This window comes from Calonectris borealis, chromosome 4 (genome assembly GCF_964195595.1).
Source record: "Calonectris borealis chromosome 4, bCalBor7.hap1.2, whole genome shotgun sequence".
Lineage (NCBI taxonomy): Eukaryota > Metazoa > Chordata > Aves > Procellariiformes > Procellariidae > Calonectris > Calonectris borealis.
In genome coordinates this window covers 68603430-68631046 of record NC_134315.1, presented here as the reverse complement: position 1 = coordinate 68631046, position 27617 = coordinate 68603430, and the positions used below count along the sequence as shown (strand labels likewise).

General features: G+C 37.1%; 1 protein-coding gene across 1 annotated transcript in view; it reads left to right on the top strand.

Moving 5' to 3' along the window:
* The window catches only part of ARHGAP10 (Rho GTPase activating protein 10), a 155763-nt gene that overhangs the window by 75887 nt on the left and 52259 nt on the right, over positions 1 to 27617 (top strand). Inside the window, exons 10-18 of the mRNA XM_075150004.1 lie at positions 474 to 568; positions 4455 to 4536; positions 5685 to 5727; positions 7038 to 7103; positions 13661 to 13735; positions 18891 to 18978; positions 20332 to 20390; positions 23009 to 23114; positions 23736 to 23895. Coding sequence (XP_075006105.1) covers positions 474 to 568; positions 4455 to 4536; positions 5685 to 5727; positions 7038 to 7103; positions 13661 to 13735; positions 18891 to 18978; positions 20332 to 20390; positions 23009 to 23114; positions 23736 to 23895 — 774 coding nt within the window. The remainder of the gene's footprint in view (positions 1 to 473; positions 569 to 4454; positions 4537 to 5684; positions 5728 to 7037; positions 7104 to 13660; positions 13736 to 18890; positions 18979 to 20331; positions 20391 to 23008; positions 23115 to 23735; positions 23896 to 27617) is intronic.

Genomic DNA, 27617 nt, shown 5'->3' with positions numbered 1-27617 from the left:
TAATCTTGAAGAAAGGTCTAGTTCTGTGAGACAGATTACAGATGGTAAAGAACACTTACTTTGTTCTAGTTACCGTAGCAATAGCCTTTACTACGGAAATCGCTGTGTCTGACAAAATGGGAGAAGTCTCTTACACTCATTGCGTGCTTATATTGTAACATGCGCAAAATCTTTATAGCAAAATATTTTTGTTAGTTTAAATTACTGTGGTACTGCGTCATGCTGTAAAGTATCAGCTAAAATGGACTCAATATTTTTGCATTTATATCCCATAAATGACCATGGAATTTATGTGCTATTGTGCAGAGACCTGAACGGCAACCATGAGCAAGTTCTTTTGCAAGTGTCGGTTTTCAGTATAGCTTTTGCCATTATTTTAATGTAAATTTACCTTACTTGGTAAGTAAGGTATAGCTGGCTTACTGAAGCTTTCAATTACTGGGTCAAGCATATAAAAACTTTTTTTTCCACAGGGTGATGAGGAACTCTTCGTCCTTACGTATTGTACCAAAAGAAATATAGATACTACAGACAGGCGATTCTGTTTTGATTTAGAAGCTTCCGACAGGTAAGACACAGTAGAAAGGACTCTTTCTAAGTAGTAGTTAACGATACTGTAATATTACTGTTGTGTTTTCTTCTTATTTTTTCATGCTTGTTCAGACTGCCAATGGGAAATAGTCACTGGAGGGGCAGGCAAGCACTGCCATGGCTCCCTGGATTTTTACCTCAATTGTGTGTAGCAGAAGCAGCGAGGATCTAAACTGAAATGTAGACGATGTCTGAGCTCACATAGAAGAAAAGCATAGGAAAAAGTTAGAGAAACTATTATGAATTGCTGTTATTGTAGTGAAGAAACGTGGCTTAAATTGAAGTACGCATAGCTATAATGAAAGACTACGATCACAGTAATAATTTATACAGTCATGACCATATCGTATCGCAAGCCTGCTTTCCAAAATGATGTGTTGCTGAGGGTTTATGCTGGATTTTCAGATTGGAAATAAGATCATTGGGATTTTGAGGCTTTTTGTGGCTGGTGTAATCATCCAGTGCATCTTGAACATTGCTGCCACTGCCTTTTTGAAACACCACCATTTTGTTGCTTTATTTCAAGAGAGAAGAATTGCTTATTTATTTCACTAAAAGGATCTTAAAATATGATAAATATTGCTTTTTGTCAGTGTTGTAGTCTTCCTTCATTTATGAAGGTGAGGGAATCCAACTTAATAGGGTATTGCAAATAAACACGGCTGTGATAATGCCATATGATTTTGGTGCAGATTGTATCTGTGCAGAACAGGATCATATCTAGCCTTAAATGCTAGATATAAATTAGTGGACTGTTACTGAGTTTTTGCATCCACCCCTTCTGAGCTGTTTTTAACCAGTACATTTGCTCCTTACTTATACCAATTAAGTACATTCTAATTTATCATATAGTAGGTCTTCAAGTTTTATAGGGTTTTGGTTTTTTCCGATCAAATTCATAGTGCCCTTCACTTTAAATACGGTGTGGCCAGTGCTGTCAGGCCCCTCTGTCCTATGATTGCTAGTGGTCTGCAAATATGTCTATGATAAGGATCATGTGCACATGCACAGACTTAGGTGAGAGGCTATGCCTGGCTTGCACGGCCACTCAGACTGGCCTGCCTGAGGCATGCCCGTTTCTGTATCAAGCAATGGGTAAAGGAATGCAAAACTACCGTGGCATCTGAAAACTTCCAGCTCACATGGCAGATGACAAGATACTAATTTACAACTCGGGTGGTATTTGTCGCAAGTCTTACAGTGTGGTTTGAACTTGCATTTTTGATTTGAGGAGGCTGTGGCTTAACTATTCTAACGCTGTGTCCCAACAGTGGAAAAAGGAGTAAAGATTTAAACTCTTTTGACATCAGCTCCTCTTGGGTCAGTGTATTGGTCAATATGAATAACAGATTTCAAACTGAGTCTGATAAAGTTGCTAAAAAAGTACCGTGAGAAATGTCAGTCTACCCCCCTCTGTGTGTCATCTCTGCTCAATAGAGTATCCGGAGTTTGAACAGAGATGGATGGATAGCGGTGTTTCCTTCATCCTGCAAAACATTTTTTCATTCTCTTCTCTGGTAAAAGCGGGAAAAATCTAATCCATCTTTCTGTACAGATATAATAGACACAACTGGTCTGCTGTGACCTTGATATCAGACATTTTTCTTTTAATAATATATGTGTGTAGTACTGAGATGTTCCCATGGAGATTAGTTCTGTGCTGCAGGCCATTAGCTTGTTTCCTTGGTATCAGTTCAGGGCACACTTATCCGTTGGCTTGTCCAAGTTAAAAAATAACATACAGATTGACGACTGACCATGGCGTTTTCTTTGTTCCTGTGCTGTGGAAGGAGGCAAGGTTGTAAAATTTTAGGAAGGACTTTTCAGTAGCAAATGTTCAGCCTTGTGCATGACTTGAGCATAGTTTGGAGCTAGCTGAATATTTACAGATTTTTCTTTTAAAAAGAAAGACGAGATGATTCTTTTTTCTTTAAATTCTGATACTTACGACTATAAGCTCTGAGGGTGCTAGGATCCTGGCTAAATGTTTTTTTTCTGTTTCTAGTACTCCATCATGTTTAGTTGGAGGTGTTAAATGTAAATGTAGAGAAATTTAAATCTTAAGGAGTCAGCAGAGGTCTTTTGGAGTAGGAAAAAGACTTTCTATTGATAAAGAGTATTATTCTTCTGAAATACTACTTAGATTTTAATTTTACCAATACAGGACAAGGAGGAGGGAAGGCTTTGTCTCTTTTGACTTTAATTTGAAGACAAATAAATAATGTTTCATGCAGCATATGCTGAATTTGATGTTTTGCCTCTAGGTGATATTCCTTGACAGTTATAATTTTAGTGAAAAGAAGGAAAGTTTGCTCTGCATAAAAGTAACTCGTTTGGTTTTAGTTTTAACTAGTAAAAGGAAGTAGACAAGAAAAAACAAATCAGCATATGGGTTTTTTTTTAGTTAATTTATCTAATTAATTAGGGTATTTTTTTCTACTGAGTGATTAAGTTTGCATGTTTATGATGGTTGCAGCTCTGCGCTACTAGCAGACGAGTTTGCATTGAAAAAAGCTGGAGAAGCCGCTTTGCTTACTGTTGTTACTAATACCAGTATTAGCTTGTTTTAGTCATAAAGGTTATTAGTTGCAGAAATTAAGGCAAGGCTTCCCTCACCCACTCTAAGAGCTCAATGTCTATCACTGAGAATAGTGAAAGATTCCATTTTTATGGTTTAATAGCCTCCTCCTCGCTTTAACTAATCAAAAGAGAATGACTTGCTAGATTGCTGTCATTTTCCAAAGTTATAGTTGGGTCCCCTGAGTTTAGATTGGTTTGTTAGAGGGTGTGTGCATGCCTTGTCCTCACATGTTGTCTGAAAAGATATTTTGAGCAGGAGGTATTTGTACCTATAGAGTTTTACGCTGCAATTAAATTGTGTGGTTTGATAAAATCTATGGCAAGGCGAAAATGAACTAGAAATGTCTCTAGTTGTAAAAATGTGAACATGGTGTGTAGACTGTTACAGTTTTAAGTAAAAGTGGGATTTGTGTTGGTTTTCTCTGTGCTGTTGTTTTTAGATAACATTTTCCCCTACAGCTATTTTGTTACTTGAAGATAGATTTAATACAAAAGAGAGAGAGAGAATGTAATGAATTAGTTCTCTATTTCTATCCATCTCTATATAATGAGATTTACAAATTTGCCAAAAATATTGGTAGGCTGAATATAATGATTTTTTTTTAATTGGCAGAAAAATAATTACCCAAATAACCTGTTCTGCTTTTAACTCTCCTTGCTTTGTACACTATGCTGAACCACACAATTACTCTTTTTAGTTTCTTATTATATAAACACAAAAGTAGATTTATGTTAATCTCTGTTCACTAATCCCTACGTCCTACAGTTGTTCATCCTTGCTTTTTAGGAAAGTTATAGGAGTGGAGTTTTGTAATGAGATACTACATTAAGACTTGATTATTTCTTATAAGATATTTACTGGAAAACTATAATAATTGTTGCTGCTCTAAAGCTGAAGACTACACATCGAATAAGTTGACAAAAGCCATTTTTTATGTAACAGTACAGCAAAGCAAGAGCAACTTTATTTAGAATTCAGAAAACTCAGTAACTCCCAGCAAGTGTTGGAATCAACAAGCTATCAACAATGAGCTATTTCAAATAAATAATTTGCAGATTACATTCACTTTCCTTTTTCCTCCCCATCCTCCGTATTTCCTACTGTGTGTATCAGTTCTATAACTTTTATTTTAAAGATGAGCAGTGTTCAGTAATTAAGCGAAAAACCCAACCCTGACTTTTAGGACTTCTAGGGCTTTTGCTTGTAGTTGGAAGTAGAATTTGACAAGACTTTCTTGGTTGCTGGTGAGTGCAGTTACTCTGTGTGGTTGGTACATTTGCAGGCCTGGAGTTCCTGTGACCATGCAGGCGTTTTCCGAGGAAGACAGGAAGCTGTGGATGGAAGCCTTGGATGGAAAAGAAGCTGTAATAATAATTTTTTTTTTTTTAATACTCATTTATAGTGTAATGCAGAAATTCTCTCACCCCCCTGTTTCCTGATCCCATTTATACTTTAATAAACTTGGGATTTTGTAGTTTGCAAAATGATAGATTCAATGAAGAAAGAATAAAAGTGAAATAAAACTCAGGAGAGCTGCGTAACTCGGAAAAGCTCAGCGTAGATAACTGGTAACGCTGATATGAGATATTTTTCATTGTGATGACAGCATTGATTTTTATGAATGGTTTCCCATCACAATGATGATATTGGTATTCTAGAAAATGTCTAGTATAAGCATGTCCATTTAGCCTTACGTTGACATACTGCATTCCAGTGGCAAGACTTGCGTGAGTTAGTTATATGGTATTATTATAATATTTTTTTTTTAAAACTAGATCAAAAAAACGCTTGCCAATGGAAATGAGGTTGTACTTGAATTTACTTGATTTCTGATTCACATCAGGAAATGGGTCTGAACTGCAGAATTGAAAGACACTGCAGATTATTCTTACAATCGTAACTATTACATTGGTCTTGTGGGCCAAAAATAATGGAGTTTTCTACTCAATGACACAATCATGTGTCTGTCCCCAGTACTTGGTTACTGGGGATTTTAGCAGTAGGTTTTATAGACATCATTGTTGTAAAAATCTTGTTTCATCTGCAGAGGTGTTTGTTACCATCACATGTTGTCAGAGCTGGACTCCCCAGTAAGCTTACAAGTTCTGGGAATGCCAAGCTGCGATATAACTCCCAGGATTCATCAAAGCAGTTCACAACGATTTGAGTGAATTTGAACTGTGGGAAATTAGCCAGCAGAGAAACATAGGAACATGGAGCACGTAAATCAGTTAATTTCAGTAGCTATAACTAACATTGTTCTGTGCCGCAAGGAACTGTATTTGTTGAGAATTTTTTAAAAATTTCACTCCTTAAAAAGCACAATTATCTACTTTCTGAGCAGGCACGGACCTGTGGTCCTAATGTTAGAGCTGTTGTAGTTAGAGGTGATATGTTCTAGCTGTAAACAACTCTACTTGTGCCTACTGGGCATTAAGATTGGGGGTGTCTTGTTTCTGGTTTCATAAAATTCTTTAAAATAATTTCTGTCTTTTTGCTCTTTTTGCGCTAGCTGTTCATCAATTTGAATAGAGCAAATGCAAAACGAGAGGGAAGTAAGTATTGAATTACTATTAAAGTTGATTTTTGTTAACATTTTACAATTGAGATAGGCAAAGGTAAATTTTTTCTGTGGACTCAACGTAATTAAATATTTTACTTTTACTCTTTTACTTACTTTTAATCTCGAGTTCTGAATATACTTTGTGGATTTTGTAATTAATGGGTTTTCACAGTAACGCAGTTTAGTACGTATGTAAGAACTGTAGGACTGGACATAAGCTAGAGAAACAGTGTGATTGTTTTTGCCAATTTACTTCATGCTTGAAATTGACTCAAAAAAGGGTTAATTTGTACGTAAATGCATCACAATTTCTTAATCCAGATTGTGTGTACACATCTGTTAGAATGCATAAGTATGGTTTTAAAAGCAATCACAGCTGAACATAAAGGTCAGCAAAAAAACTGAATGCATGTATTTAAAATGTAAACCATAATATGGAAGTAAAAGAGATGGCTTTCTTTAAACGATGTTAGCTTTCTTCTGTTAGCAAAGTATATGAGTGAAAACAGTTACCCTTCTTGCATTATCAGGCAATTTATGCTTGCCTTTTTTTTTTTTTTAAAAAAAAAAATTAAATTGTTGGTTAAAGCTGGATCCTGGTCTTATTAATAGAAGTTTTTGCACAGATTTTTATTTTCATGGTGCAAGACCAGGTCCCCAGGAGCAAGAAGGCCAGATGTTTGGGGGAAGCGCAGTTTTGCAATATAAGCTTTTAAATGAGGTTTTGATGTGAAGAAAAAGAATAAGATAGGAACAACAAAGGAACGCTGGATCTCAGCTGTTGTCCTGTTAATGCATCTGCTTTTATGTAGTCAGATCATTAACTGCTGTGAAATGACATACATGTGTCCTGTATCTTTAGTGTGGGAATTTCTTTGGCTTACGGCAGGACTCAGTAAAAGCCCTGCTGTTGATGATTATGTTTTTTCATCATAAGTACTTCCTTCTTCCATTTGGTTAACTCTCTCAGATGTTGTCGATGTTGCAGTAAGTACTGTTAAATTCCATTTTGTATCTGCCAACATATGTACCTAATCAGAGATCCCATTCTTCAAACGCTGCTGCTGTGAACAGATCCAGTGAAGCCACTACCACCAGAATGAGCCTTTACTTGGACTAGGCAGGGTTGTGAAGGAGAAAAGGGGAATTTCTCTAGAAAAAGTGATGAAGTATTCCCGTTCCAGAATATTTACAGTTTTGCCTGAGAAGTACTAGCTATGTGATTAAGTCCAGCCTTATTTTTCAGTGAAAGACATTATTGTAATGGTGCTTTAAAACTTTTCAAACTTTTTTTCCTTGTAGGTGCACAATTGGATAAGATAGGGTTCACTGTCATCAAAAAGTGCATCAGTGCTGTTGAAACTCGAGGTAATGATCAACCCAGTCTGTTTGTGGAGAGGGTGGAGCAGCTGGTCGGCTCTTCGAAGAAGGCCTGTGTGATCTAGTCTCCTGGAGATCTCTGGGAAAGACTTAATATGGTAGATACTACACTGATTACACTGACTGGGGCAGGAGCTTTCTTCTGTCCAGTCCCAGCCTTTTATGTGTGGCTTTCCCTCAAGAAATGTGTTTTCAGGAAGTGCTCAGAAGGGGGTAATAGCATCTCTCTTGACAAAGGAAGCCAACGTTTGTGTGCAACAGCTGAGGAAAAAAACCCTGCGTCTGGTAGGCAATTCCTGTACTTTTGCTTTGCTGTTGGAACAGACTAATTAATTTTAATATTCCATTTGTGGACTTTGAATGGAGGTTTTCTGTTCAGTCACTTAAGACAGAAGAACAGCAGCTGAGCAGGCAAGTGGATAACAAAAAGTATTGAAGTACTTCTGGTGGAGTTAGTCTCACACCAGAGACAAGGATGCTGTCAGGCTTACTGTTGCATATACTCATTGTTGTACCTCCAAAATTGGAGACGGAAGAGAAGGGCCAGTATGCAGACAGTATTCAAGAGGTAGTTGGGATTATGATTGTGGAGAGGCTCTGTGTCACAGACCCTGTATTACTTGGGCACTGGATAATACCAGCTTTTGATACTGCTGTCGTGCGAGGAGACAACAATCCTTGTATTGACATGCTGAAATGTGAGGTGACCAGCCGCTCTGAGGCTCACTGTATTGTATATGGTATTGTGTGGAGAACCTGCTTGTTTGGTTGTGTTTTTTTAAAAAAGAGGTGGAGAGGGGAAACTAGGTAATCAGTTATGGTGTATTTCTTAGTTTGTTAAAAGAGATGTTGAAATTTCTCTGTGTGAATTTTGTTTTTCTCCTGAATTGTTGACCTTCCTTCCTGCTCCCAAAGGGAAGATTTATGTTTTTTCAGGAATTGTCTCTTTTTTTCTAGAGATTTAGCATTGCACAGGGCAGAACACTTATATCTTTCTTTGTATCACAGTCCAGTTTAAATAAGATAGCTGAACAGAAGAATGGGTTAGTCACACTTCCTGTCAATGCAGGGTCTTACTTAAAAGCAGTGTCTTCCATGTATGCATTTACTATACAATATTATTAGTAAGACGGAGCAGCCTTTGTGATATTGAGAATTTAGCATTTAAACAGCAAGAAATATCTGAAATCCTTTTTCTCTTGGATTTTTTAGTACCAGTCCTATCTGATGCATTAAAGATGTTATTCCAGATTAGACCATATTCTATCTGGTGTTATTTTTGTTCATTCTGTTCTTTTGAATATGTTTCAAATAAGGTTTGCCTGTCTCATCACTTTAAAGATTTCAGTTACTGGCATTTACAATCTGAATATTTCAGCTGGGAAACACTGCAGATAAAGCTGGCATCCTACAGATAAGTTGCCTTCACTGCAAAACCCTGCTTCCATCGTCTCTTTGCACTGGATGAGGCAGATTTTATGAAAAGGGTAGCATGTGGTCATGTAAATGAAAGGCTGGTTTTGGTCTACAGCACAGTGACTGGTTACCTTAGAATACCTTATGAATCATGCTTACGGTAAGCAGTGTGGAGTACACTATATTTTGGTTTAGTATCTATAGGTGCGTTCAAATAGTTTTCTTTAGGTAGTCTTTTTTTTTCTTCTTTCTTTGATACCCTGCAAGGAAAGTGAAACAAGAACATAACTGTGGAAAAACTGTGAACACTTTCTTCTTGTAGTGGCTATTTGGAAAAATGGGTTAGATAAGGGGTTTCTTCTCATGGCTGTGGGTGGATGGGTTAAACTGAGTGGTGGTTCAAGTCCACGCTGTTCTTTATGCCTTGATTTAGGGGTGTGTAAGAAGGTGCAAAATATATGTGTAACCCCACATAATATTGTTGTTCAAGGCAGATGATAAGCTTGCATAGATTAGAAGCATGTGTCACCGTAGTGGGATCTGCCCTGAAGCATACTTGGAAGAGAATTAAAGTTACCTCAGTTAGCTGCAGTATTTCCTGTCTTTGGAAACCTTGCAGCTTCACTATCCCTTGTACAGAGCCTTTCTAAGAGCTGCAGTCAGTAGAGTGCTTTGTGGTAATTACTACCAATGAAAATGACTTTTATCTTTTAGTTTTGTTTTAGGGAGTACTTTAGAAAAAAAAAAGTATTCAATAAATATTTTTTTTCCCAGGGTTTCAAGAATAGGTTTAGGTGAGGTACTACCTTCCAGGAACTCAGCAATCCACTTAGCTCTGTTTCAAAGAACTTGATTCGTCCATTGCATTTCAAGCAGTTGTTGATGGTTTTCTGTTTATTAATACTGAACTTAATATCAAATGCATTTAAAAAGGAAAAAAAAAAGCCTAACAAACAAAATCCTGACTTCACCCATGAGACTAACTGAAGCATTCCTAAAGGATCAGCTTCTGTTTTCTGCAGAACCTGCAGGACCTTCTGCTGATATCTGCTGAGCTAAACAAACGGAGGGTCAGGAGAACATTCAGTTGTTTGCCTCAGAAGGGCTTGGCCAAATAGTTGTATGATGAAGAAAATCCCATCTTTCAGGCTGCAGATTTTATATCTATACTTGTTCTTAAAACAATTTTTACTTGATTATTTTACTTTAATGATAATACATCAAAGGCAAGTTATGTTCGGCAGAAGAAAACAGGACAGATGCCTCTTCAGAGACTGTGCTTGTGTGCCATGTTTTTATCTCTTTTAATCATAATGGGTGTGAGGTTGGCGTGGGTGGAAAGAGAGGACAGTCTAGTGTGGGTGGAAACTGAGAATAGTCTTGTCATGTCATAGCAGAAAAAGTCTGGTATTCAGGGAGAGAAGAGCATAACAGAGATATTGAACATAAACTTGTCAATGGCTGGATAATTTTTTCTCAGTTACGTTCCCTTTTATAAAGCCAAGAAGGAAATTATTTGCTCTGAATGAATAGAAGAATCAAAGGCAGTGTCTTGGTTAAAATGCATGTAAGCTTCTGGTTCAGCATTACCTTATAAGACATTGGCTGTGCTTTACCTGGTAGGAGACGCTGAGGCATCAAGATATGCAGCCTGTCTGTCACATACTGAGCACAATTTTGGTTGCACGTGCACCCGTGTTTTGTCTCTGAGAGAACATTTTGGGATTCTGTTTGGAGTATTTTATTTGTAATTCTGTACTGAGAATAATACAATGGGGTAAAAGTTTATAGAAACATCAAAGAGCTGTTTGCTCCTGTAGTAAAGAGACTGTGCATGTTTTTGTTGCAAGTAGTTGGTTTTACCTTCTGTTAGGATGTGGTAGGTAAATGTTTGCCAGAGCAGTGTTTGTCTTGATTTTAGAACTCCTGGAGCTGCTAATCTGAGCTGCAGAGAGAGATGGCAGCATTGAGCTGTCTGTCCGGTCTGTCTGCTCATGGCAAAGAAAGAAGATGGTGAGGAGGAAGTAGAAAACCTTTTCACGTAACAAAAAAAATCTGGCATTACCTTGAATTTAGAGTGTCACTTGTATGGCTGTTTCTGTACTATGGAGTTTGATATAAAAACTTGTATTTGCAGCTATATTACTAGTCTCTGTCAGCCACATGTACAATGCCAGCCACAAAGTAAACTTGCCTACATACCTTGCTTACAATAGTATAAACTACTATTTTACTTAAAATACCTTGTTTTTCTAAGCATGTTTCACAAATTGCACCTGTGCCAAAATCCGGTATCAGACAGCCAAACATCTTGAGATAATGTAAATATGAAGGAAATCATGCTGTGGGGCTTTACTGCTCAAAGTTGCCAATAGTGACTGGTTGAGCCGGCAGACGCAGCGTCTGAACCCTTCAACATTTTAGTCCCTGGTAAGCTATTCCTTGCAATGAGTCATCTTGTCAATTGTGTTCTGTAAATGCCAAGCATTATCAGTCTTGGATGTACTGAAGTTCTGAAATGTGCAGATTAAATCAGAAATAGTACTGTTTCAAGCCAGGTTTGTATACTTTGAATAAAACATCATTTAAAGGTATGTTTAAAGGTATAATTTAAAACTATATTGAAATATTAATTCCTCTTTGCACTTCTTGATGTCCGCTAGCAATTAGCTACACTTTTTTCAGGTTGATGAATTTGAAACTGATCAATTATCTGATAATTACTATCACAGACTCATGATTATTGCTGGAGGATTGTCTTAGTTTCAATACTGCCATAACTTCAGAGACTTTTGCATATCACATCTGTTTTAATATTGAGCAGTAGTTTCTGTGGTTTGACCTTAATTATTTTTGAGCCTGTAAATGTATGTTTGGGGTCAGCACGGTTTGGTTCCCCCTAGTTTTAATGTTAGAAGCACAGGAAGGAACGAAACAACTTCCGAGATAAGCAAAAGCTCAGCTGTATTTGTCTGTGACAGTATTTCTTCAGCTTTTTAGCTTGCATACGATGCAGAAGGCTTGTTCTGTGGTACTGAAAGTAGTGGAGGACACTGTATTAAAAAAAGTGTGATGCCTTTTGGCAGAGCATTAAAAAGCTTAGTGTTACTTTTGTACCAGAATTTTCCTGGACACCTCTGAGAAATTTGAAGTAAAAACTAATTGCTGCTCTCGGGACAGATTCCTAGTGCATCCTTGTTTGGAGTGAATCACAGACTATGTTTATTTCTTTTTTTTTTAAGTGTTGGCAGGCTTTAAATGGTGTATAGCATGCTATCACACTGATGTTCTGGGAATCATTGGAAAACTTGCTTAGTTGGGTTGATAACTTCGTATTTTGAGAAGAATAGTACTGTGGCCACGTAGCTGTTTTTTGCAGTTCTTTCTTTTGCGCACAGCTAAACTGCGAGCATACTCTGGAGTTGTGTTTTTGATGACCACAGCTGAAATACTGGACATATGGCTTATTCTGTTAATTTGAGCCAGCTCTGAACATGACATCTAGCTTAAGACTCAGCATCATTACAGTGCTGCCTGCATCCCGGGGAAAGAAGAGGGCCAGTTTTGCCCAGGTGGAGCAACTGGGAGAAGTAGCAGCTGCTGCTGCCATAGCCCGTCAGGTCCCTGCTGGGACACAGGATGGAGCAGTGCTAACAGGGAGGACTTCAGCAGGCTCTCAAAGATCTGGGATGGCTGAGGAGGCTGCAGACTGCGTGAGGAAGAGGAGGGGAGGAGAGAAGATGTAGCAAGGCTAGGCAGGAGGAGGAGGAGGTAGAAAATGCAAAGTTCTCTCCACCGTATTGAGAATTATTGCTGTGTATTATGGTTGTGTCTGACAGTAATTCATTAAAAGGCTAGTGATTTTTACATACTTCATCTAATATTTATTTGGGAAGAAACTTTTTCTCATATGACTGGTTTTAATTTTCCTTCTCTGGGTTGGAACGGTTTGGTATTGAAACTGGGAATTCTCCACAAGTCTTCCTTTGTTGAAGGATATTTTGAATAAGAATACCACATAATCTGTTATTTGAAAAGATTTCCTTGGAGTAGAAACACAGGTATTTTGTGGCATTTCTACCCTTCCAGGCCAATGTGAATATAGAGGTAGAGTACGGTGGTGTTTGTAGACGGCTGCTTATTATGTGGCCTCTCAAATATCTGTGTCAGCTTCAGGACTGTAATATTTTACCTCCCACTATATGGGCTCTGAAACAATGCAGCAGGCAAAGACATACCTTATTTTGCCCTTTTCCTTCCCTGCCCTTCTCTCCCTCTCGTTTTCCTTCAATTTATATTCATAGTTTTACTTCCCTGGGGATAAAACTGGGTGTGGTAAAGGAAGGCAAAAGGAGGGGAAGAAAAGGGGTAGAGAAGTGAATGTGTGTGTGAGGACAGAAGGGCACAGAGGAGTGACAGGAAAGTGGTCCAGTGTCCACATGAAGTGAGAGTAGGGGACTGAAAATATTATGCTGGTTATGGCTACTCTATTCATCCCAAGCAAAACCAGAAATACCGATTTCAGTAACCTGTGGTGGTGCCTCTGGACGTAACTAGTATGTGGACCACAGTGGGTTGGAATGAGGTCTCATATCTTAAATGAAAAGCATTTACAAACTTGAAAAGGCATTGGTTTTGAGGACTGGGAATAGGCTCAAGTTTTTCTTTGTTTTATCCAAACTCTTTTTGTCAGTCATATATTTGGAAAAAAGCAAAATTACATTTATTAAAGAAATCTTAATTTAGCATTTGTTCCTTCAGTTGTTGCGTTATTAGAATGTGGATGCTGATGTATCCAAAATGTCATTTAAAAAAATCTGAAAACAGCCAGTGATTTCCCCCTCCCCCCCCAAGCAAAGGTTTGTCCCTGTTTGCTTCTACTCCCAGTTTCTGAAGTGGAATTGAGGTACATGAAACCTCAAAACATAACATGAACTTATCTTAAAAACACAGAAGAACAAAAGGATTCTTGCAATACTTTATTTATAATGTTGTTCTCATGACCGTGTTAATACTATGTAGTCTGTCTGTCTTTGAGGAGAATTTGTTGCCCGGGGAAAAGTTTTAATGCTAAATTTGACTGTGGTTGATCTTCTGCCTTTTTTGTTTTTTCTCCTTTTGCATAATAGGTATAAATGACCAAGGATTGTACAGAGTTGTGGGGGTGAGTTCAAAGGTCCAGAGACTTCTGAATTTGTTGATGGGTATGCCTCTATTTTACAATCATTTTATCAATATTTTATTTCATGTTGTTTTACTATCAATATTTAGTTTTAAAAGCATCTGCCTGTAGTTGTTCTTTATATGGGCCAAATCTAATTTGCTTTAGTCCATGTGAATAATCCCCATATCATTGTAAGTTCCCCTGGTTTAGCAAGACCAAGGGGGTTGGTAGGAATAAACCAAGAGAACTGCTATGGGGCATGTAGGAGCAAATCATGGGCTTTGTGCAAGGTTGATGTAAGTGGGATTAAAGCAGCCTAAATTGAAGGGTCTGATCAGAAAATTCAAAATACCAAATTCAGGAAAGTTTGAAGCTTATTGCTTCATTGTTTGAAGTTTCCACCTTTCTTCTTCCTTGTCTAAGATGTACAGGTGTACACGCCCATGCGTGTCTTTAGTTAATCACTGTGCAAAATAAGACATTTAGTTTAAGCCTACTGGCAAAGAGCTCTTTGGTTTAAGAGGAGGAATATGAGATACGTATTAATAATAACTATGTGCCAAGGCGGGAGACAGATGGAGAAAAGGATGTGTTTTTATAAACTTAGTAGTATAGCTCTTATATGTGGGTAACATCTTAGACTCTCTTATACCTAGTTAGCCATGTGTAGCTTTTAAGATTTTTTGATTCATAAAATTATTCTCAGAAACTTTTTTCCCCCTTTTTCTTTCTGGAAATTTTGATGCATCTTTAATTCCAGTGACTGTAGTTCTCTTGCCACTCTGCTGTCCCTAGGGAAGAAAAGAAAAAAAAAAAAAGAAGTATTGGCACCTGGATGAAATCCCTCATCTGCCTGATATCTCTCACCAAAGTAGTGGCCATGACTGCAAGATGTGCCGTGTTTCCCAATTTCTTGTCCTGAGGCACTGACAGTACATGCAGTCAGACAAGACCATTGGGATTAGTTCATTTTTATAGAGCTTCCAAACCTGTCACTTGACAGCAAAGGTCTGATTCTCAGGGATTCATTGGTATGCAAAGAAGCTTGTTTGCAGTTTGCACCAGGCTCTTCTCCAGAACCATGCATGCTCCATCTGTGCTGATAACACAGTGTTCTTTGGCACTGCAAACTGGAGGAAGCCAGAAAGTGAATTCATTTCATTACCCCAGACATTATGTGAATGACAAAGCGCTTTTATATTATATGCTGCTGTCAGTTCAGTGCCACCTGTAAGACTTTTTCTTTTCCTTCCTTTATTTTTTCAAACAGGCTGTCTCTTCAGAAATGATAAGACATCAGGCTTGAGGACCTGCATGTCATATCAATCTGTCATAATGACCTTGCTAAATATTAATTTGTGATATCTTACTTTAATCAATATTAACAGCACCCTGAAGTTCTCCATTAGTGCACATAAACCTGCCTGTATCTTTAAAGTATTGTAGCAAAAGACTCTTTTTGGAAATATGAACTGGGATTAATAAAAATGACTGATCTATAACAGATTCTCATGGTGGTTTATCTGTGGTGGAGTTAGCCTCAATAAACAGTAACCATCTTTAGCCATTGACCGTAGGAAGAATGACGTGTTATCACGCAGAGAATCTTGATTAAATGTATTTGATATCATAAGATGTTTTTCAGTTTTGTACTTACTGGCTTAGCTTGGGCGTGCAGGTCTGGCAGGCAAATTTTCCTCTTTGCCATTAGTGGTATCCAGATTAAATAGACTCAGGTTGCCAGCGGTTCAGTAGCAGCTGGAAGAGTTTACTGGGGATTCCAGCATCTGCTTTTAGTTATATTTTAAAATTAGAAACATTTTTTGTCATTCCCAAGATTCATATGTTTATTTGAAGAAGGAAGAATACAGTGGTATCAAGACGAGGCAAAACTGAACAGAAAAAAGGGTGCAAGCAGGTGCTCTTTTTCTGATGACTTGTTGAAAGCGATCCTATCTGTGCTCTCTATCTGTCTGTCCTCAGAGAAGAATAAAGAGGGTTTCTTTTTGATATACAGTGGTACAGAGAATTTAAAATGGCTGATTAATCTTTAATCCTTTGTCTCTGGGTATAGTCTTAGATACCCTTTTATATGAAAGATCTTTTCAGAATCATAAAAACCTCATATTAACTTTCTGTATTTTAAAATGTTTGATAAGATTTCAAAGTATTTTAAGCTACCTATCATTGGTAGGTTCAGAGTCTGAAAGGCCCAAGGTGCAAAAAAAGTCTTCCAGATGGTAACCAGGGACATAATAGCATGTAGTTTTATCTCTCTTTCAGAATATTTTCTATAAAATTTGGGAAAGTACTTTGAGAGTCAAGAGAGTATGAGAAGACCGATATATGCTTTTCTAATACTATGAATGCACAGATTTAATGTAAAAATCTAGTGAAACTAAATCTTCTGTAAAATGAGGCTCAGCAATTAAATATGCAATTCTGCTTAAAAAAAAAAAGTAAATTTTGCAATTAACTTAGTCCTTGAAGTTATTTGTAACCAGCATTGTGCTATGGTGATCTATTTTGCAGCAGTAATCTTGTCTAAATTTAAGTGAGGCATTTGGTAAGGAAAACACTCATTACATTTTAAGGGAAAACGTTAAATTAATCTGATATCTCATTGTAAACAGGGATACAGAGTTAGGACTTCCAGTGTTATGGGAATCTGTTATAAGCAATTCAGAGCGCATTGTCAGCCGTCAGGAGGCTCAGTTCTTGAAATGCATCAGGGACCAATTCCTGTTTCATCTATGATCTACGTTATAGATCTGATGTGGCTCATTTCATACAAGCTGCCTACGTAGATTTCATACAAACTACTATATAGGTCAGCTTTCATACAGACCCTTGCTTGTGGTGAAGTGACTGCTAAGGACTTGGAGTTTCTACTGATGAGTTCAGTTTTGATTTCTGATACTGCCTGGTGTGAAAAATGCCAAACATTACATCTTGTAGAAGAAAACTTTCAGGTACCTCTGCCTTTTCAAAACCAGCAGCTTTCAAAACACTTGCACTGAATTCCTTATTATTTTATATACAGTAAATGACAGTATGCATACACTCCTACAGTGGGCATATTGCATATGAAGGCAGAGAGAGTCTCCTCCTAACCTAGTTTAGTGAACTGGACTGTTTTTATAAACTCTAGCTCCCTTATTGTCAGAAAGATTTGCATAAAATTTAGAGCTGATGTGTCAAAAGCTGTTCCATAAATGTGCAGTTATTTCTATATGCGTAAAGTTGCTTGCCGTTCAGTGCACAGTGGCTGCTATGTGAACAAGTAGCATGAAAACTAGTAGAATCATTTTTGAAATCCCAGTTGAGGTTCCAGTTCATATAATGGCCTGGGATGTTTGAAGTAGAGGGAAAAATGGAGTAGGAACAGTCAAATGTATGGGGTGGTGGGGCACAGAGCTATGTAGGGCAACTGTCAAACCAAAAGTGAAAAGAATGTCTTTAAGACTTGATGGCTTCTACAGTCAAACTAGGGATTGTTTGGGTTGGTAACAGGGCCAAATTTTGTTGTTTTTTATTCTTTTTTTTCCTAAGAGATAATGAAATATTTCAGCAGTACGTTCTATTTTTTATTTTAAGAGGCTTGCTTTGCAATTCAGATGCTTGTTATGTTTCTCCCCAAATTCATCAACAAATATCACGTAACTGAGTGCATCCTTTGACTGTAAAGGAGGTTGATGATTATGAAGCAGTTATTTAAAAACTGGGTATTACATAGTGGTTTAGTAGCAAAATCACCATAGATTTTACTAGTTTCTGATATGATGGCAGGTTTTTTTTAATTAATTCAGTAGAAAGGTTTTCTTCTCAAAAAAGAGAATTCGAACACAGAAACAGCTAGCATGCTAAAAAGAGGAAAAAGAAACTTTTTCCTGAGACAATCTTGAGTATTTTGGGTGGTGGTTGGCTAGTAACAATTTGGTAGAAAATGTTATCTGACTTGTATTTTAAAATGAGATTTAAATAATTGATACAATGAGGGAGAATATTCAGTTACAGAAATAATTGCTTGGCACAGCCTTTAGAACAGAATTATTTAGTCCCAGTAAAAGGACTGCACCTTTAATCAGGGATCCTAATTTGATTTTTTAAATGTGTCTGTCATTTGTCTGACAAGCAAAGTAACAAATGAATTCTGAATTGTATGAACTGGTCAACACGTAATCTGTGTCAGCTACTGCTGTAGTTTACTGTAGTGACTGACGGAAACATGTAGTAGTAACAGTAACAGAAGCCCAAGCACTTGAAGTTACCAAATACATTGGGCTAGTTTGGCTGTATACATGTGATCTTCTTCTGTCAACTAGCTATTGGTTCCTGTTTTGAGGCCAAAAGGGGTTTTTTAATTGCAAAACATTCCAGTGTGCTGTGTTGTTTTCTATGTTCTGTCAAAAAATCTTTCCCCTGATGGTCCTTCAGACATACGACTGTTCAATTTGATCTGTCTTGTTGCAAGACTCTACCAACTAACTTGGTAAAAGGCGGGAGGACTTCCGTGAACCTGACAAATGCTCAAGCAAGCAAGTATTTTTTCCCTTTGGCTAAAACTGATCAAGTAAGGGAAACATTCAGGCCATCTTGTAGAGGAAACTTACTGATAGAGAAGAGTCCTTTTTCTACTTTTGAAGCACCTTTTCAAGGTTTTCACACAGTAAGGAGTGTCATACTGCACTTTATTGGCTATTTTCATCAGCAGTCCAAAATAACAGTTTACAAGCAAAACTACGGACAGAATTCAAAAAGATTTCTCAGTGTACTTGCATTTTCAATAATGAAAGAAAAGAGGAAAAAATAAGTTATGCTTAGTGGGTCTTTTTTCTAAACTGTTTTTGTACATCTTTCTGTGTTTGTGTACATCTTTCTGTTTAATTAAAGGTTTAATTGAAAATATCAATTGCTATAGAGATCTTTTTGCATGAAAGTGATTTTTAATCCTTCATTAATGAAAAAATCAGCAGTAAATATTTTTTAAAACAAAATATGGAAATAGAATTTATAAAGAGGTTTGGATATTAACTCGTCTTAGTATTAACTAATAGTAAGAAGGACATATTACTTCTACGTTCATGTAAGCAAATACATAATGATAAAATTCAATGCATTGCTGTTCATATAGCGCATATTGATTTAGAATTCCCTTTTTTCATGTCCCTCTTCTCTTTCTGATTATTTTCTAGATGCAAAAACCTGCAATGAAGTTGACCTGGAAAACTCTGTAGATTGGGAAGTGAAGACAATTACTAGTGCTATGAAGCAGTATCTGCGGTAAGCCTGTCTCTCTCTCATTTTTCTATTTATTTTTTAGACTATGAATTCTGTATTCTAATTCTCCTATGCAGTGTGTTAAGCTACATTACTTACTTTTCCTATATTTTGGAATAAAGGTTCATTTTGTGCAAATACTGTGTGTGTTACTAGTGTTGAGGGAAGCAAAATAATTTAGCAACACAAATACTCATGTTCATATGAGACAAGCCCCAAAACATTTTTGTGTTAGATACGTAAGCATTTAACTGATGGTTCAGAAACCTGAATTGTTAGTAAACTTGCTGAGAGTCGTTACTGTGAAAGTCAGCTAAGGTTGTTAAAAGACTTTTTTGCCTTTTTGTGTTTTAATGTGGTAGAATGAAAAGGGAAAAGGTTATGAAATTTTTAATATTTTCCTCTTTTCCTTTTGGCCCTTGCTCTAATGTTCTATGTGCAATAATATTTTGAGTGTTAAAAGTAAGAATTTTAGATGTGTTTTCTGTTCAAATGGCTTGGCCAATTCCTGATCAAGATGTTTTACAAAATTGCCTAAGAACATAGAATTTTTGTGTGTATCTCGTAGTGTAACACAAATACAGTATTTTTAATCTGCTGCTTTTATTAAATAAAGTATTACTGCAGCCACTACCAAAGAATGCTGAAGAGCTATTATCAAGATAAAAGTCTCTTTTATGGAGTCTAGGAAAGAATAAAAAAAAAAAAAGAAAAAGGAAAGGAAAAAAAGTGCACATGATGAATTATTTCCCGCCTACAGTATTTCCCATCTGAGTGTTTACTCCAATATTTCATAAGCATCAGTAAAGTCAACTTAATAAATGAAGGTTTCAGCTGATGTTTTAACTCTGACTTCCATTATTCAGTGCATTTTTCATTGATGATTAAGGTTTTCAATTTCAATTTTTCCGTTTGAAATGCTTTAGAATTTTGATTTGTGGATGGCTACTGTTCAGCAAACTTAACTGTTTTAGGACCTTTATTTCTTTCCAGTAAGGCATTGACTTGTGATTCTTTGTATTTTAAAAACACTAATAAAGAATTAATTACATAGTATATGTGTACAATCTTCATCTGAGAAACAGTCTCAGTGTTGTAATTTGGAAAGGTGCCTTATGATGTACTGGAGGCATCACTTCAGCTCACGGAAGGTGAATGGATGTATTTAGTCTTGTTTTCCTCATAATACCAAGTTTTCCATTTGCACTGGAAATTGTTGAATTTGAGGGCTGCCATAACAATGGTTGCCTCCAGTGCGAGGATTATACTACTGAATGTTAAAAAGGTTTCCTGCTTAGAGTAAATACAGATAGAAAAGAATATAGCTAAATTTATTATGTCATCCTTGTTTTGCAGAAGTCTTCCAGAGCCACTGATGACATACGAGTTGCATGGAGAATTCATCGTTCCTGCCAGTAAATATATGACTGTAGTGCAAATAGAAATCTTTTCTTATAGTACTGTTGTGGCCTTAGGAGCGCACTGCAAGTGCAATTTCAGAAAAATTCTTCAACTCAATAAAATATAGGAATAAGAAATAATAGATGTTTTAAAAATATGTAGGTTTTAACCAGTGTTCAGTTCTAATATGTGTCACATATGATCTAACTATTGACAGACAAGCTTGTGACAGACTTAGCATAGCGCAATTTTTACTTTTATGGAAAAACTTTTGGATAGACGTTGTAAACATTCATTCTTATTATCTTAATTATATAATGATAAACATCTACTTAGATTGTGATTTTTTTTCCCTTCCATTTATAAAGAGTATGACGCTTAGTAAAAGAAAATACACTAATTTGGGCTCATTTGAATCCTTAAAGCACACCTGCCTGACCCTTGTTTTCAGTGCCTTGTTAGCTCCATATCCAGGCTGGCTTGAATGTTCCTCGTATATTAGTAGAAGTAAGGAAAGAGCAGGCCAGATTACACTATGGCAGTTCAAATACAGACTTGGAGAAGACACAACAGCATTTGTAGTTCAGCTGTATGGTATCTAATGTACATGGAATTTTTTTGGAAGAGGATGGAGGGAAACTGTAAGAAAATTTTTGGCAAAGTATCAAACAGATATTTAGCTGATTTTTCTTTCCAGCCTGTAGCACTTCTGGCAAACTGTGGAAAGCAAAATTAAAATAAACTTTGAGACAATTGCTTTATCTTCTTCAGATTGCCGTAATGAGTTTCCAGGACTGCAGAACATGTTCACTTGTGGTCCTTAATTCAAAACAAGAATTAGCCCATGAAATTCATTGCCAAAGCACATCTTAGAGGCCAAGTGCTTAAACAAAATTCAACATACTTACCTAGATGGTGAGTCTGCCCGTTTGTATTGGAAAGTGTTAAAATAATTTCTTGACCTATGAAGTTTTGCCAGCAGTTTCTCGCTTTATTTTCCTTTCTCTATTTTATAGTCTCTTTCAATAAAGGAATTCGGTTGAAGTTACATGTTTTAAATAGTACAGTGTTCATAAGTAGTAAACACTTTTGTAGAGGGGTTGATTCTATGTAGTGGGGAGGGAAATTTAATCAACATTGCAGATCTGAATTACGGTATACTTAAAAATAGGTAGTCAGTGTTGTTTCCTATGTTGGCTATAAAAAACCAACAATACCAGGAATAGTAAGGAATACTTTTCCCTGAAACTATTGGTGTGTGTGGGAAGCCAAAATTAAAAGGTTCTCCTTTCAATTTTCTTTTCTTTATACATATCAGTGTAGATTGAAACTATATAAGCCTTGACTGTATCTTGTGATTAAGTTGCTTAGCCATTCTTTAATTAGAGTTTGTGATTTCACGTATATGTAAAATAGTCTTGCTTTAAAGAAGGCTTATGTTTTCCTGGCTGTCCGAATCTTCATTAGCTGACTAGAAGCTAAACGTTTTGCATTTTGGTAGCCTTTTTTCTTGCAATCTGTGCAGGGGTGTCCACTGCAAAAGAATAAAAAAGCAACCCTAAAATCTGTAGCAATATGCAAAGAGAAAAAAAAAAAATCTGTAGCGATATGCACTGAAGAAATATGGTGGTATTTTATATGAAATACACTTAACAATCAAAGCTGCCTTAGAGTAAAATGGGACTTGATGAGTGGTCCTCGTGTCAAAACTTCTTGCATTCAGAGTAGGTTCTAAATTTTTCTCTTTGTGTACCTTGTACTAAGTATTATTATATACAAGAGAAATACTTCCACTCCTTTCATTGTAACCACTACTGAGATGTAATTTCGTGATTTAATACAACTTTGAGAAATAGGAAGAGGGATTATCTTCATCTTTTACAGATTCTTGTTTTCATCTGTGTACTAGTGAAACCTGTAGGGACCAAAATTATTCAATTCAACACGCAACAGACATAAATAAAATCTCCTTGCTTATTTTTACTTTATTTCTGTATTGTACTGGAGAGGGATGCCGTAGTTATTCAGGGCCCTTTATGGTAGTAATCTCACTTAGTAGGTTTTTTGCATGATTATTCTCTGTGTCTTCAGAGGTCATTAGATTTTCTCTTTCTGAGCATATGAATCTTCTGCGTGCGTTGTCTTACGCAGTTTCCAATGCAAGGTAGCATAAATGCAGTATCATTAGCGGCATAGTACCAACAAAACTGAAGTCTAACGATGAGGACAATCAGTTAATGATGCTAAATGTAAAGTAGTACAGTTCCGCTCTGTGGCACCCAGTAACATCGCTCCTCACCTTGCAGTATATTCGTAAGCAGATGAGTCCAATGCAGCAAAACAATAACTACATCTGTCGGTTTTTAAAAATAGATATGAACAAAGGCATCCTTTTGCAGTTGGATTGAAAGATGAGTTCACAAAATAAGCAAATAAGTTGATAATGCTAGAACAAGATTACTTGTGAAAACAAAGCGCATATGTTCAATATTGCTATGTTTGGAGATATATAAGTGGTGAAGCAAAGTGTGTGCAGTATGTTTCTGTGCAGGGGTGGGAGAAGCTTTGTGTTTCTGTGCATTTTATTTTATTTTTATTTTTTGAGGTAGTTATTTATTTCTATGTCCCATAGAAAGTGGGAGTCCTGAATCTCGAGTTAATGCTGTTCACTTCTTGGTCCATAAACTCCCAGAAAAGAACAAAGAGATGCTGGAAATTTTGGTGAAACATTTAGCGAAGTAAGTCTTACGACCTGCTTTCCTACTGTGTCAGAACTCTTGTCCTTACCTTCATTTAACTACAAAGGGCCTTAGATAAGTGTGGCTGGAGCTGAAGCCTGTCTCAATGCTGTCATACACAATACCAAGAACCGAACGTGCAAAAGCAGACAAGACGTTTGACTCATGCTGTGTATATTTTGGCGGGAAAGGCAGAAATCTAATCTGTTAATGAAGCCATATAAGTATTTACTTTAGCAGTCCTGCCAGCAGTTGAGGGTTTGATTGAAGTGAGAAAGGGAACATTATACTTTCTTTTTGCAAATTTTGGCAAAGTGAATAGTGGAGATCTGTTAGCAAATTTAAGTTGGTTTCACACTTGCCCTGGTCCAAGGCTAAGTGCATTTTATATATTTAAGTTCAGTAAGAGACTGCTTTTGTTTTTAAATTGCCAGTGGAAGAATGGCTTTTCTGTTTTCCAGAATTCAGTAAGACTTTATTTGAAGAAACTTGCACAAAACAAACTTCTAAAACATAGATTAAGGAAATGTAATGTTTTCATATGTAGACTGCAGTTTCCAACAGTAATGGAAATTTTTCATAACCTATTTCCTGTTTTTTCCTTCAATTCTTTTAAAAAAGTGTTTCAAAGCATGCCAAGAGGAATCTAATGACTGTGGCAAATCTAGGGGTAGTATTTGGACCAACCTTAATGAGGCCACAGGAAGAAACTGTAGCAGCCATCATGGACCTGAAGTTTCAGAATATCGTTGTCGAAATCCTGATAGAAAATCACGAGAAGGTAAGCTTTGATACATCTCTGTGTTTCTGAGCGTTGTCTAAAATGATCTGCTAGGCTTAATGGGTAGTGTGGAGTTAAGTATGATGTTATAAATAGCTTAATTCTAAAGAATATTCTCCGTACACTGTATGCTTTTGGCTATTTATACTCAATAAATATTCCTGTTCATAGGTAAACTGGCATTTCAGAATGCATATTTCCTGGCAATAGTGGTGATTCTGTCTGTATAGTACACAAATAGATTTTCATTATGATATTTGCGTATGTGTTTTTCTGAGCAAAAGTGATACAAGACTGGAAAAGAGAAAGCCCAGGCTCAGTTTTTAGCTCTTTCATTAAGTACTTTGACCAGGGTCTGAATTAATTGTTCTATATCTTCATTTTTCTCAGAGTTCACACAGTAAAAAGAAGACTTTACTATACTCTGAATTTTATAGGTAAAAAGCATTATGAGAGTGCCAGGTATTAACATTTCCTTTGTTGTCAGCTGAATGTGTGTTATTTTAAGCCTTTGCATTTGAGGTAACACTGAAAATAGAAGTTGTTGCTGCTGCTGTGGCAGCTGCCAGTTACTAAGGTGCCTTACACGTACAAGGTACTATCCAGAATATCACCGCATGTAATCTGGGATCTGAAATTAAAAAAAAAAAAAATCCTTTACTGGTCTCTTTGTTTGGGTACTCCTTTAGGAGACCCTCGTGTCTAAGCTGACTTCTGGAACTTGATGTTTGAGGTACTTTGCTTGTACTGGGAGGATGGGCAGCATCACCCTCGCTCTTACTGTCAAAAAAAGTGCTTTGGAAAAATTCCAGAATGTGCTTTTTCCTCTTTGCTTTCTTAAGCACTCCGAGCATTTAAATAGTTATTTCTTTTAAAGGTTAACAGTGTTGAAACTGGCTATCTAAGTCTTATCTACTCTAAATAATATCTGTCTCAAGTTCTTCTGACAATGTAATTATGCTACCTCCCTGAATGATACAGGCTGGGCGAAGCTTCTGTTGGCATAGCTGTATCCACATGGTGGGTTTTGTTGGCTTCATTGACTTAGGGTGTAATGCTGCCCTCACACACACATAGAGCGGATATGGTAATGTTCTGTTGGAAAAATACTGTGCTGCAGACGTGGCTTAAGTTCTAAGCGATAAATATTCCAAGACTTGTAAGCCATGCTATTCATTTTGGACTTTATAAATGAAGGTAAGCCTTGCAGTGAGCTCATGATTTTGAAGCTATTGCAGTGACCACACAAACTTAAAGTGGAGAGGGAGAGAGAGCAGAGCCAGGGTGTTTTAATACCATATGGAGGTTGAGGTTGAGTTATGCTTATTCAAATCACTAGATCACCACAGATTAGCTTGATCTTATTCTTATGCCAGCTCAGTCATGTGTTTTTAAAAACTGGACATCAATTTCACATTTGAAACATTAGTTGTAGGGGCCTTTCTTGTTCCTCTGAAAATGCAGAGAAGCAGGGAACGGAAAGAACATCAAAATGATACTGCATCATTTTCCATAATTCCTTGGTTTTATGCCTTCTTTAGAACTAGAAGGCTATAATTTTTTTTAAGGGATTTCTGTCAGTTCGCTGTCATTTCTAACAGTGAACTTGCCATCAGTGGTCTGCCTGCAGCAACCTCTCCCACGCTAGAGCTGCTTCCAAGATGGAAGGAAGCCCCAAGTGTGACCTCTGTGTATTTATAGCAAAGGCAATGGAGAGGTGTGTGTTAAGGCATTACAAAAATCTTATAGTCGGATTGAACATGCTGCTTTTACAAGTGAGCCTTCTTCATTTAGGGCAGACCAAGGACCTACTTTTAATGGCAAGCAGGCTTATTGTCAGTCTAATGTTCATTTTGTATTGTTGTTTTGAATTTCTATGCATTTCAGACTTTCTAAGAGTCTTGCGTTAGGTATTTTTATTTATAGCCCTGATGGAGTCCTAGGAAAAGTCACCAACTGTGGGTTAAAATACTTTCAAATATTTCATTCAGCCACTACCCTCCCTCTGCTAATTTTTAGCAGCTTCTGCTAATAGAAGCAAAGTTTGGAATTGTAGAAGAGTGGTGGAGTCAAGGTGGAGGTACACTGACACAAACAAACTTGAAGCAACACTTCACACTTCATGCATATGTAATTTATGGCTCTGGCAGACTGCAGAGAGGCATTTTGTTTCCCCTGTAGCAAATGAAATGACTAACAAACTTCCAAACTGTAGAAGCAATAGCCATCAACATTTCCAGTTTAAATACAGTAACTTGGTAGGCAAAATGGTAAAAAATTGTTACGATTCCTCAAATATTTTTAAATTCCATCAATGTTCATTATATCTTGTGTGGGTAGCTTTATTGAAGGAGACCCACAATTCATTTTTAGGAGGAGACGTAATTAATGGGGTTACTAACTTTGAAATCCTGGTGCAGTCATTCCACTATCATCACTCTGCTGAGTCCTAATTAGAGAATTTCTATGCAATTTACGTGTAGAAACCTGGATATGGGGACTTGCCCTGAGATAAGAATATCGTGCTTAGTGCATAAGTTGTTGTTGTGGTTTAACCCGGCAGGCAGCCAAACACCACACAGCTGCTTGCTCACTCCCCCCCCGTGGGATGGGGGAGAGAATCGGGGAAAAAAAAGTAAAATTTGTGGATTGAGATAAAGACAGTTTAATAGAACCGAAAAGGAAGGGATAATAATAATAATGATGATGATGATGATGGTCATGATAGAATATACAAAGTAGGTGATGTACAACACAATTGTTCACCACCTGCCGACCGATGCCCAGCCAGTTCCCAAGCACTGGTCACTACTCCCCAGCCAACTTCCCCCGGTTTATATACTGAGCATGACGTCATATGGTATGGAATACCCTCTTGGCCAGTTTGGGTCCTGGCTATGCTCCCTCCCAGCTTCCTGTGCACCTGGCAGAGCATGGGAAGCTGAAAAGTCCTTGACTTAATGTAAGCACTGCTTAGGAACAACTAAAACATCAGTGTGTTATCAACATTATTCTCATACTAAATCCAAAACACAGCACTATACCAGCTACTAGGAAGAAAATTAACTCTATCCCAGCTGAAACCAGGACAGCTGTTTGTTTTTTGTTTTTGTTTTTTTTTTTTTTTTTTTTTTTTTAAAGTTTTGTTGATGTGTACGTTTATTTCCTGCTAGCTAGGAACCAGTCAGTACTACTTTTACCTTGTTTACAGGCTGCATATGTACTTCCAAACCATGGCTGTGAACCAATTATAGTAGGTTGAGGAGGGGATGTTTTGCAAAATCAAACCAATGTGGAGACTTGAATGCTGCAACTAGACTGTGCAGCCTGATGTGTCACTTAACTGGCATTAGAATTGCACAATGATTAAGACTAGAATGGGGGTAGAAGAGCACTAGAGAAATAATTGTTTAGCTTTTGTTCCTGTCAGTTATGGATAAGTCTCTTCCAGGCAGAGTATGTCTAAGTGTCCAGTCAGAAGATGAGCTGTAGAAGCAGATCTCTACTTTGAAAGAAAAAATAAAAACTAGACCCAAGCTGAGACAATATTTTACCCAGGACCCTCAGAACCACCTGCTGTGGAAGGGAGGCCAATCCAGAGGAAAATGAGACCTGTGAATTGTCTTGCTTGCTTCTGTCATATGGCTGTAGGGGAAGGCCAGCCAGATATGCTGGGCAAAGGAGGAGCATGTTCAGGTTTGATATTAAATGACCTCTCTATA